The 12,847-nt window shown below is 35.7% G+C and overlaps 2 protein-coding genes across 5 annotated transcripts; one reads left to right on the top strand and one right to left on the bottom strand.

The window, feature by feature from the left end:
• Positions 1-5,233: 5,233 nt before the first annotated feature.
• On the top strand, positions 5,234-9,307 carry LOC9308516. 4 transcript variants are annotated; one of them, XR_002331338.1, is made up of 6 exons: positions 5,234-5,639; positions 8,108-8,321; positions 8,393-8,522; positions 8,615-8,691; positions 8,820-8,970; positions 9,054-9,307. XR_002331338.1 is itself a non-coding variant. In XM_021022622.1 (6 exons), the coding sequence occupies exons 2-6, from the start codon at positions 8,127-8,129 to the stop codon at positions 9,213-9,215; spliced, it is 657 nt and encodes a 218-aa protein (XP_020878281.1). In that variant the 5' UTR covers positions 5,234-5,639; positions 8,108-8,126; the 3' UTR covers positions 9,216-9,307. The 4 variants fall into 4 exon arrangements, 3 of the variants coding, with proteins under 3 accessions (XP_020878281.1, XP_002874568.1, XP_020878280.1); XM_021022622.1 differs by having other exon boundaries at positions 8,397-8,522; positions 8,874-8,970; XM_002874522.2 differs by having other exon boundaries at positions 8,397-8,522.
• A 1,105-nt stretch (positions 9,308-10,412) lies between these two features.
• Positions 10,413-12,184, bottom strand: LOC9310635 (UDP-glycosyltransferase 79B7). Its single transcript, XM_021022620.1, has 2 exons — positions 11,386-12,184; positions 10,413-11,148 (listed from the first exon to the last, which is right to left on the bottom strand). Exons 1-2 carry the CDS (start codon positions 12,002-12,004, stop codon positions 10,676-10,678), a joined length of 1,092 nt encoding a protein of 363 aa, XP_020878279.1. The 5' UTR covers positions 12,005-12,184; the 3' UTR covers positions 10,413-10,675.
• Between the last annotated feature and the right edge of the window lie 663 nt (positions 12,185-12,847).

Genomic DNA, 12,847 nt, shown 5'->3' with positions numbered 1-12,847 from the left:
CACAAGTTCGAAGTAGAAGACACGGGTAAGTCGGTTCAAGGACACTTGGGCCAAAAAGGCGAGGCCCGTGAAGATCAGAGTCAACTCAAATTCAAACGTTGAGCATTGAAGTCGAAGAATCAAAACGGACACATTTAAGAAGGAATAATTGTACTTAATTACTCATTTTAATGTCGTTTCCCTATGTATAAATATAGAGGTCAATGGCTATGTAAAAGGGACCCTTCCTCTGGAGAGATAAAGAATATAGCAATTTTCGTAACAATTCACAAGTTTTTATACATTCATTTTTGTCCCTCAAGAATAATCTTTCCCACCTAATAGAATACTTGAGTGTGTGAATCCGACATCCACAGGGATGTTGCTCTTGGAAATATTTCCACTCGGCCGCATCAGAAGGATGATTCATTTCTCCCTCCTTTGATTGATGCTCTGCATGCCATCGCATTGCCGCTGCTGTCTTGTGGCTCTGATACATTCTCTTCAATCGGTCACCAATAGGTAGATACCACATACGACTATATGATACTTTGGTTCTTCGACGGTCATCCTTAGGCTTCCATCTTTGTGCACCACAAAACCGACATTGATCTTCCTTTTCATTTTCTTTCCAGAAAAACATACAATTGTTCATACAAACATCAATTGTATGATAAGGAAGACCTAAATTGCGCATCAATTTCTCGGTATGGTAATGCGAACTGGTTGCCTGGTTTCCTTCTGATAAAAAATCAGTCAACATTTGGCAAACCGAATCCACACATTTTTCACTCATATTATGATCCGCTTTGTTTTGCATGACTCGAGCAGCTAACGATAACTGCGACTGGCCTTCACCACAACCATCGTATAATGGATTTTTTGCACCTTCTAACAAGTCGTAGAATTTCTTCGAATGGTTTAGTACCGGTTCTTCCACATTCTGATAACTAACATCCTCATAATAGTTATCATCAACCCCCACATTATAACGAAATGCATCATTCACCATATCCACATATGGATCTTCTGCTACATTACCCCCTACTTCATAATTCTCACTTACATACGTCCTATCAATGTAACTTGGTCCTATATCCATATTGAGTTCCTCTCCATGTTTATACCAAACATAATAATCTACCATAAATCCATGACTAAACAGATGACTCATAACTCTTCTACCCGAGATATGTTTGTTCTTGCAAACACTACAAGGACAGTGAATTACCGCGATTACTCTGGACTATAGGCTGGCTATTTGCAAACGTCAAGAATTCCTCCACACCCGCTTCAAATTCTTTTGAAAAATTTCCCGTTGCTTCATCGAACCTCTTGTACATCCACTCTCGATAATTACCGCCGTCATTACCGCCATAATTGTAATTTTCCGCCATTCCTCTAGAATAAATAACTATAAACGTTTTTTTTTCTTATAAACGCTCTGTTTTTTTTTTCTTTTAAGTGTTGATTATGTTTGTTGTAATGAAGAGAAGAGAGAGTGATTTTTGTTATATAGACAAATTTGGTGACTAAACAGCGACTAAAATACGACTATTACTTTTACTCGTCAAAAACCGGTACACCAACCCCATCTACCTCTTCATGAAAAAACATGTTTTTTACCGGCATTTTACGACTATTTACCGACTTTTTAACGACTATTATGCGACCCGCCGAATCAGTCGCTAAATAGTCGCCTATTTAGCGACTACAGTCATTAGTCATTCAATATAGTCGCCAATTTAGCGACTACAGTCATTAGTCATTCAATATAGTCGCTAATTTAGCGACTAAAATACGACTATATTCGGGGTTTTAATTGTAGTCGTATAATAGTCGCTAATTTACGACTATTAGAATGACTACAGTATGTAGTCGTTAATTAGCGACAATACGACGACTATATAATTGTAGTCGTAACATTAGTCGTATAATAGTCGTATATTAGTCGTCTAATTTAGCGACTATACAATTAGTCGCCGATCGTAGTCGGTAATCGCCTGTTTTCTTGTAGTGTCTAAAAGTTTTGTTATAGCCATCAAAACTTATTTTATATATGTTAATTTAAAATTAAAAATATAAAAAAATAAGGAACAAATAGGTATAATCTAGTATGGTGTTAGGAACAAAAAAATTGAGAAAACAATTAGAATCAAATTCTTACAATAATGTTTTCATTGATTTCAACCCATATAACAAAAACAAAAAAGATACATGAATATAGTAGGAGAGGATGAGAGAATGATTACATATAAGATGATAATCTAAAATAGAAAATGGAGATGAATCTTTAAAAAAATCAAAAAACTAATGTAGAAATTAAAATTTAGAATTAGCTTTTACAATGATATTTAATTTGAGTTTTTTAGCCCATACAACAACAACCACAACAAAAAAAAAAAATATTAAAAAAAAAAAGATTTGAGATATAGTGGAAGAGGATGAGAGAATGGGAGAATGAGAAAATGAGAAAATGTGTATTTATAGGATGAGTAGTGATAGGAGTTACAACGTTGAACATATATATTTCGTCAATTGGATAATGTATGTCCGTTTTTAAAATTTCGAATCACAATATATGTAGAAAAAAAATTGATTTTGTTTTTTAATTTGATGTATTATATGATGATTCAAAACAGTTAAAAACAAATCAAACAAAGATGATTGGAGAATCATAATTCTAAATCTTAATCAAATTTTCTAAATATCTAAATTATTAAATATAGAATATCCAGTGTATAAGTTGAGTTAAATATAACTCGACCCAAAAAAGTTTTTAGGACCAAAATTTGTAAAAAGGTCGGATACCTATGGTATCCAAATGCATTTTGCCCCACCCACTAAAAGCCTAAAAATGTATTTCAAAAATACTAGTATAGATTATTGTTAAAATAAAACAAAAATTTCATTTTTGGAATTATTTCTTTTTTGGTAAATAATATCATTGACTTTTCCAATTTAATATTATTTGTAAAATTATATAATTTAAATTTAATGTCTACTAGAAAAACGGAAACCATCATATTTAATTTAATATCACTATAAATTTGATAATTATGCTACGTAGATGCATTACTTGCAAATTTATTATACTACGAAAATTATTATCATCAACAATCTTCAACATAATCAGATCAAATCCTCTTGCAATGCCTCAACAAAGTTATCCACGTAACCGGTCAATAATCCAGGACTAACTAAAATCTCCTTCAACTTGGTGTGGTTACTCCTCACTAGCTTCCCGAGGCCACTCTCTTTATACATCACAGACTTGATCGCATATCTCAAGCTCTCCTTTGAAAACCATCCTGTTTTTTCCCTATACACTTCTACAGAGACCTCGGATTCCTCGGTCATCAATTTTGTGGAGAGTAGTTGATCACTTAAAAATGGAATCAAAACCATTTGGCAATCACTCACCAAAGCCTCCCATATTTTTCCGGGACCACAATGGTTCACAAAGCAGCCTATTGATGGATGAGCCAATATCAAAGGTTGATGTACCCATCCTCCCCATACCACACCACGGCCTTTCACCCGCTCCTCGAACCCTTCTTGGACTGTTAATGATCCTTTCGGTAGCTTTACTGCTAAAAGAAACCGAGAGTTCTTGTCAGCTCCATCCCAAAACAGAGTTCCTTGGAATTGATCCTCTCACTAAACGAGATAGCTACACATGCTACGGAAATTCACACTCTTGGCTCCATACTCTCTAACTATATCCGGAATCCAGTGCGCATAATTAAAGGAAAATCAGATTCGGTTAACCTATAGAAACCGCTTCTTCTCCCTGATTGTGTGTCCGATCCATATAGCCGATGCAAGGAGGCCATCCATATGGGATATGATTAGAGCATGAAAGAAAGGCAGTCCGGCAAGAGATGGAGGATTAAAGTTGCTTAGAGCTTTCTTGGGGAGCAAGAAAGTAATTTTGTCACATAGTTTCTTAAAATGCAGTCATGTGACCGAAACGGAACCATTTCTGTTTATGAATTCCTCTGTTCTATCTTCTAATCTTGTTCTTAGGATTCTTATCTTTCTGTTTATGAGAGAATTCAGTTGTACATACCTAGGGGTGTCAAAATAGATTAAAATTGATGGATCAATCCAAACCAATCCAATCAACATAATGGATCTATTAATGGATGAAAAATTTGGATCTTAATGGATTAATTGATTAATGAGTTTAATGAATTGGATTGAAATGATTTTGATTAGAATAGATTAGTGGTTACTCATAACCAAACCAATAGAAATTAAACATTTCAAATCAAATGTGTAATTAACCGAATTAAATGTTTAAACCGATTTGATAAACCGAAAACAAGACCTGAATTTCTCGTAACTCTCTAACCATCATCGATCTAGGGTCTCTCTTTCACAGCCTCACAGCTCTCACATTCATCGATCTCTCACCACCATCAATCTCTCTCACCATCGACCTATCTATCTTCGCCATTAAAGGGTTTTCGGAAGCTTCGATACTTAAAGGCCTCGTTCTTCTCTCTTGCTGATCAAATCTCCGGCTCCACCGCGACTCTGGTTATTCTTAAGGTTTGTTTTCGTTTCCTAGTGTAGGATTATGCGGGTAAAATTGAGTTGAGTCTATGTTTGAATAATTTTTATCAATATTTATAAATGTGAGTATTGGTAGCTAGTAGACTTCTATGTTCTATTGTTATTGCAAATACACTACATGATTGTGTTCATCTTTGCAAATATCAAGTTCACTTGAGAGCAATTAAGTCATGTGAGTTAAGAATTCATAAGCAAATGATTTTATATTTTTCTTCCAAATTTGTGACTATAGTCTTGTGTATACGTTCAAGACATTTACGAAAGAAACTTAAGCTCATAAAATAGAGAGTTCATCACCTACGTTCCCATCAGCAAGTTAATTACAACTAGGAGATGCATCATAAATTAAGAGGCTTGTTAGAGAATTTGTTTAATTTTTGTGTGACTTGTTCTTCGATTCTAGTTAGACTAATAAAAGGGAAAAATATATTTACCACTAGACCATGAAACAACTACCAGACTAAAATGATGTCCCTAATATATATAGGATATTTTTGGCGCCTAAAACCCTTGCATCATGGTCTTTAGCCCAGGACCGGCTCTGGTAATTGTATTTGCAGATTCTTTCAGTAATTTTATTCGAAAGAAGTATTGGAAAGGACCTCTTCCCTTAATACATTGCTATTGTTTCATTTGTGCAACAAACGAGAGAGTATATAGAGGTGTCAATTGGGCGGGCCGCCCGCGGGCTTGCCCAGTCCAAATGCACGCGGGCGGGCTATGGTCCAGACCAAAAACGAAACGGTCTAATTGGGCTTACGACTTGTTTTGTCCGCGGACATAATGGGCGCGACCAAATGGACATTGGGCTTGCCCAAATTTGTAAAAATCAAGGGTTTTAAGATTTGGGGAAAATTTTCCAAATCCCTAACTCTCTTCTCATTTCACATCTCCGCTCTCTATCGACTTCTTCTCTTCATCGAATTCACCTCTCCATCTCTTCATCTCTCTGCTCCATCTCGAATTGCTTCATATTAATCTCCATCTCTTTATATATCTGCTTCATAGCTCCTCGATCTCTACCACTTCCTTTCCGAAGCAAGTCTTTTTCGCAAAAGGGTAGTCTCTTTGTCTTGCAGGTAATGATTTGATGGGTTTTTTCTCTTTGTTTCTCTCTCTAAGTTTTGTGTTTCTTCTACTGGTTCTTCATTCTTCTCCTCAAAGCTTTTAGATTCATGAGCTTATTCATTTGTCTTGGTTTATTCATTTGCTCGGATTTGACGATGTGGGTTTGCTGGGATTCAAGTCTCTTAATCGTGCATTTGTGTTAGCAGAACATTAAGTTACATCAAAGCTAGAGCTACATTAAGTTTTTATCAAAGCTAGAGCTACATTAAGTTATATCAAAGCTAGAGCTACATTAAGTTTACTGGTAAACATATTCAATTGCTGCATGTGAGTTAATACTGGTGAAGATTTTGGTCTTATTCTAACTTTACTAATCAAGACTAGATTACCCTTTTATCAGTTTTTGCTACTCTAAGCCAGAACCTCCAAATTTGATGACACAATAGCTGTATTATTTTGATACTAGTTGTATTATTTTGTGTTGTATAAACCGTAAATTAAAACAATCAGATTAAACATAAGTTAATACAATTAAAAAAACTTGAGTATTGACCATATATAAGACTTTTGTCAACACAATAAAAGATGGGCGACCATGGGCATGCCCATTGGACATGGTCCTTATTGGGTTTGGGCGAGGTTTTGGACCATTGTCCATAAAGAACCGACCATTACAGCCCACAAAAAAAAAACGGACCAAATGGACAAGACCATTGGGCGTTGGACAGCCCATTTGACAGTACTAAGAGTATATAATTGCAGTAAGTATCGATCACTTTCTCCTGCTTGGTTTTATTTAGACTATCGTGTAGAAAGAGGGACTGAATGTAGAAGCAAATTTAATCGTAACTTTTGTTAGAAGTGATAAACGAAGAAGAAGAAAAATCGTGAATTTGTGTTAATCTTCTTAATCCAATCTTGTTACATGAGAGGCTCTTATATAGCCGATACAACTGATTTTACAATGACTAAACCAATATAAACCAATGCTAAACCGGTACATATTTGATTACTCTAATAACTTTGATATCTTAGGCTACTATACTGGTTATTTTATAGGTAAAATGACTATGTTTGTTTACATTTTCATGACTGACTTACGCATTATTTTCCTTTAAGGTTATCTCGTGTGCCCTTTGCTTTAATTCTTCTTTGTTCATAGCAAGTGTGTGTGATGTCTCTCTTCTTACTAGGTCGGGGAGAAGAGGTCCTGGGTCTCGGTTGTGGCGGTTCTACCTTTCCCGAAAGGAAAGTTCTAGGTTCGGTTTGTTCTCGGCGACAGGTTGCGACGGGATTTGCTAGCTCCGGTCAATGTCTCGATGTCGAGGACTTGTCCGCAAAGGAACCGTTCTTGTTAGCATCGGATATGGAAGGCGAGGATCGTGTTTTCCGGTGTACTGCCTTCTTCAGATCTTACTTCGCTGTGTTTTTCCGATTTGGGCCGTTCCTTTTTTGTAACCCGTTTATTTCTCTTGGCCCATCAGCCAAAACCCAATTTTGAGATTTAATAATATATATATATAAAAAAAAAAAAAAAAAAAAAAAAAAAAAAAAAAAAAAAAAAAAAAAAAAAAAAAAAAAAAGTGTGTGTGATGTTCAGATTTCGTAATCTTCGACTGGCTAGATTTGTAGTGTATAACAGAGAGGAAGGATGATGTATCATTTCCACTCTCCAAACTCTATGATGTTGTGTTTCTTTTGACTCAAACTTTGTTGTCTTTTTTTTTCCATATATTTATTGGTTGGTACCCACATACTTATCCATAAAGTAAGATTTATCTGGTATAAAAACCATTGATTCTAGAATCTTGTATTGAACTGTGCGATGATGATGATGATGATGATTATGAGATGATGATGGTGGTATGATGATGATGATGATGATGATGATAATGGTAGTAGTAGTATGATGATGATGATGATGATCATGAATGATGATGGTAGTATGATGATGATGATTGTAGTATGGTAGTTATTAATTATTAATTATGATAATTATTTAGATTATAAAATATTATTAAATGGATAAACTCATTTAGTCCAATTCAATTCAAATGATTGACTTATAATGAGTCAATCCAATTCAAATAAGTTATGGTTTCATCCAAACCATTTGCTAAATGAATGCTAAATGAATTGGATTGATTCATTATTCATTAGTCACTAAATTTATATCGATATGGATTGGTTTGGTTTGGTTTAACCAACTTGACACCCTTAACATACCTGAAATTTAGGAGAGTAGGGGTAAGAATTGAATGATTCAAGTCTGTTACGAACATTCCTAATCGTTAGTTTTTTATTAAGGGAAAATTAGAAAAAGCATGTTATTGATCAAAAATGTCCATCTAAGTTATTATTTACCATCCGGAAATTATTCCCTAATCTACGGTATAATTATATAAAATTTACCAGCTATTCCTTAATTCTATAATTCTATTTTTTTACTAAATATTAGGAAAAATGAATATGCCCCTAGGGTTAACAAAACAGACGTGATGAAGAGAGGAAGCGAAAATAACAACCACGAGACCAAACCATCGCCAACACGACGTCTTCGCTGCAGTGAAATCTCCCCCGGGGAAAATTCCGGCGATATCACTATTCCTACGGATCTAGCGTTTATGAAACCTATATGTGAAAAAAGGACAGGATCAATCGGTGGTCTTGGTGTACGGAAGCTTAATACTAAGGTAATTCTCGTGTTGTTTTTCTTTTGTTCTGTCTTAGATTAAAATGTATCTTCTATCTAATTGATTACTAGGTAGGTTGAGGAATCGTATGAAGCAAGAAAGAAGTTTCCAAACGCCAAGTCCATATCCTCTGCTCAGTTTTTGGGGGATCAGAATAAAGCTTCTGATCTTGAATCAGAATTTACACTTGAGAAGTTGTCGGTAAGTAGAATTACATTTGCTAGTATGATTTTAAACACACATTGCGATAAGAATATTGATGAATGTTTGATTTTATATTTTCACAAGTGAAGAATGATTTCTCATCATTAGTGTGCAAAACGAAGGAGAGGCTCGGAACTTTGGGCTCTGTTATCACTGGTCTAAAAAAGTAAGAAGCGAACGGTACCTTTTGTTGGCATATGGATACCTCTATTGGTCTTTGTTTGTTCGCTGAAAGAAAAAGGGAATTTAAATGTGATTATATAATAAGTATTTGTTTATTTTTGGAATGGGAAGTGGTATATTCCCCAGGAAACCAGGTAATCCTGACGATATTAAAGCCCTTCGTAGGGATGTGACAGATTTGATGCATAAATTACGTAGCGAAGATGCTCATGCCATCCCTTGGGACACCCGTATGAAATGGGTCGAAAAAGTCTGTGACCAAGTAAGTTCACACACAATCTCTCATAGGTTGTTGAGCTTTCAGTTGTATTGATAAACGTACTTTCGATTGGTTTATTCTAACAGCTCGTAGAAGTTACATTAGGCGTTGATCTAGCAGGGGGTCTTGGACCGACAGTTTATACACTCCGAGAAGATGCATGGGATTTGTCGGAACAACTTATCATTGAGAGAGATAGAGAGCGCGCGAGGCGAGAGAGAGAGAGTTCAAACTCGTGTAGTAAATAAACCGAATCAAAACGTTTCTAAGAATGCTTAACAACTTCTAGTGTATTTTCTTTTTTCTTTTGTTTGAGTCAAAGTTTCCAGTTTACTTCATATTCGCTATTGTGAACAGGAATGAGAACTAATTAGCATCTGCAAAGTTTCTGCAACAAGATACCAAAAGTACCGCAAATTTTAGTCTTAAAATTTTAAACAAGTTCAGCATAACTACCACATGTTTTGCTTGAAAAAAAAGCATACCTTTTAGTAAGTTCTTCCACATGTTAAGGTCGCAGCGATTGAATCTGCAAATATAGTGACAACAAAACTGCCCCAAGATAGAACCACTCTGGTATAAAAAATCACTAACCACTTCTGAGTCTTAAGAAGTTAAAATGGGCAGACTCTGTCCATTTAGGCCCGCTTATTTAGTACAATGAACCTTTTAAGTCTATTTAGATCAAAATTATTTTAAGCCTAGTTTTAGAGGATTGTTTCGTTTAATCCCGCCATAGTGGATTTTGGTTTTAATGATTTCTTTCTAATGATTCAAAATATTACTTTTTATATTATTAAAGAAAATAATAAATATAAATTTATGTATGCATTGTATCACAATAATCGCAGACCACACACATTAAATAGAATTTATGTTAGAACATTCTCGCTCTCGAATGCAAGATGTCATTCTTTCATGCCTCAGTTTACAGCCTTTGGAAAGAAAGAAATTCGAGACTACATGTATCTGTTTCGAGGCCTCGGACTGCTTTGATTGGTGAGATTAAAAGCATCTTCCGCTGTCATTTGGATCCGGTTGCGAGAGCTCAGCGTGTGAGACCAAATGGTCTATCTGTCCTCGGATCTTGGCTAGCTCTATTTGAACATTAATGTGCTCTGTTTTTTCTTTGTGTTAGGTGTTACTCTCTATAGGAGGCACTGTTGTATTTGGTTCAGTTCCAAGGTTTCTTGGTCTTATTAATGAAGCTATGTGTTGTTTAAAAAAAAAAAAAAAAAAGATTTCATTCTTTCTCGCCCTTTTCTCTAGCTTACAAGTCTGAGATCTTAGCCCTGAAAGATGGTTTCGAACTGTAGAACGAGATTTTTCAAATGCATAGCATTTTAAAAAAAAAAAAATCAAAAAAAAAAAACTTTCTTTTAAATTTATTTACAAGATTTGCTATTAGAAAATAGATTAACATATTCAATTGACAAAGAATACAATAGTTTTTCAAACTACATATTAATAATCTTTGTCATTGTTCTTCTATTTATCCTCCTTTCTTTTCAAATTAGATGACCCAAAGTTACAAAAATATTTCCTAAGCTATTTTACAATCTTAACCACTAATTTAATCAACACTCTCTTAACCATAACTTTGTTCAACTCTCTCTTAATCACTCATTATTTTATTATAATATCAAATATATTATTTCCCCTTTCAATTATACTTTGAAAATTATTATCATCAACATCTTCAACATAATCAGATCAAATCCTCTTGCAATGCCTCTACAAAGTTATCCACGTAACCGGTCAATAATCCCGGACTAACCAAAATCTCCTTCAACTTGGTGTGGTTACTCCTCACTAGCTTCCCGAGGTCACTGTCTTTATCCATCACAGACTTGATCGCATTGCTCAAGCTCTCCTTTGAAAACCATCCTGTTTTTTCCCTATACACTTCTACAGAGACCTCGAATTCCTCGGTCATCAATCTTGTGAAGAGAACTTGATCACTTAAAAATGGAATCAAAACCATTTGGCAATCACTCACCAAAGACTCCCATATTGTTCCGGGACCACAATGGTTCACAAAGCAACCTATTGATGGATGAGACAATATCAATGGTTGTTGTACCCACCCTCCCCAAACCACACCACGACCTTTTACTCGCTCCTCGAACCCTTGTGGTAACCCTTCTTGGACCGTTGATGATCCTCTCGGTGGCTTAACCGCTACAAGAAACGGTAAACCTGTCAGCTCCATCCCTAAACAGAGTTCTTGGAATTGATCTTTTTCAAGAATGATTTGGCTGCCAAATGAACAAAACACTACTGACTTGGGCGTGAACCCGCTTAGAAAATGACTCCAGTGTTCTTCTAGTGGTTTAGTTGTGTCTGGCTCAGGGAACATTGGACCAGTCAAGAGAACTTTCTTATGGTATTGACGCGATATATAGTCGCAGAACTTACCTTCTATTTCTTTGCAGGTCCTCATTGCAATGACATCACAGTTCTTAAGACCTGTAGTGATCTGATGATAAAGTCTCTTGTAAAAGATCGACAAGGTTGCTAAGGCATGAGCATCGTTTTCACGGAAGAACACCTTCGATGAAGGATAACTTGATGGAGGAACACCTAATTTACCACCAGGGACATGTGTATGAGCTATAGTTGTCGCACATACGATGATGTAACTCACACTCTTGATCATATGCTCTTTAGCCATTTCTGGAACCCATTGAGCAAAATCGAAGAAGATCATGTCCGGTCTCAAAGCACGAACCGCAGCTTCAACCTGATCGCGAGTGAGATCCAAGGCTTCGGACAAGAAGTTGTCCATCGAGATTGGGATATCCGAGGTTGTCTCGGCACCAGCAGGGAGGCCATTGACAGGAGGAATTGTGAGAGGGTGAAAGACAATACTGTCTGGGAACAAGTTGTGATGTTCCAACTGTTTTTGAGCTTTCTTAGGTAGCAAGAAAGTAACCCGGTGACCTTTCTCAGCTAGTTTGTTTGCAAGATGTAGAAAAGGAATCATATGACCAAAAGCAAACCAGGGGAACATAAAAGCATGGAACTTTCGCTTCATTTCCTTTCTCAAATTGTAAAAACACAAAATAAAACAAGTATTTCAAGAACTCAAAAAGAATTATCTTTTTTTTTTTCCTCTGTTTTTCTTCGTCTCTTGCTTTGATTGTTGTTGACAACTGAATACAACCTTATATGAACTTAGAGACAAGTTAGGTGAATTGAGATATTTAGTGAGGAGTTAGTGGATTAGAGAAGCACATGTGTCCCAAGAAAAAAAAAAGAGATAATTAAGAAGAAGACTACAAAAAACAAGTCACGAGAGAAGAGAGCCAATAATTCAGTACAAAAAACACGTGTCACATGAAAAAAAGACATAATTAAGAAGACTACAAGAAAACAAGTCACGAGAGAAGAGGCCAAGAAAAAACAATTCACTAAAAAAAAATAAGTTACAAGAGGCCAAGAAAAAAAGAAGTAATTATGAAGAACAATACAAAAACATATGTCAGAAGAGAAGTTAACGTAGACGAATCAATTACAAAAATCAACTATATAAGTTTGGGGGCTTTTGCTTTTATTGGTTTCATAAGAAGCGTTACTTCTTTGTTTTTGTTTTTCCTTGGTCCCTTGCTTTGATTCTTCTCCACTGAAAAGGGCCAAGAACACAACTGATTCAATTCTCCACTGATCGAGAGTCTTCTGCAAATTTTAGAAATAATGTTCATTGGAATCAAATAGTTGATCACACAGTTAGTACCTAGGAAGCACGGAAGCTTCGTCGAAGGTCCGCTTCCCGCTTCAGAATCTTAGTCGGAATCGGAAGCTCTTGGAAGCTTTTGGAATCTCGCTTCCATAACACTTCCAAAAAATTCACTTTGGAAGCTCGTCAGAAGCTTACGAT

This window comes from Arabidopsis lyrata, assembly GCF_000004255.2.
Source record: "Arabidopsis lyrata subsp. lyrata unplaced genomic scaffold ARALYscaffold_6, whole genome shotgun sequence".
In the NCBI taxonomy this organism is placed as follows: domain Eukaryota; kingdom Viridiplantae; phylum Streptophyta; class Magnoliopsida; order Brassicales; family Brassicaceae; genus Arabidopsis; species Arabidopsis lyrata.
Note: the sequence above shows the minus strand (reverse complement) of the source record. Positions and strands in the feature narration are given on the sequence as shown.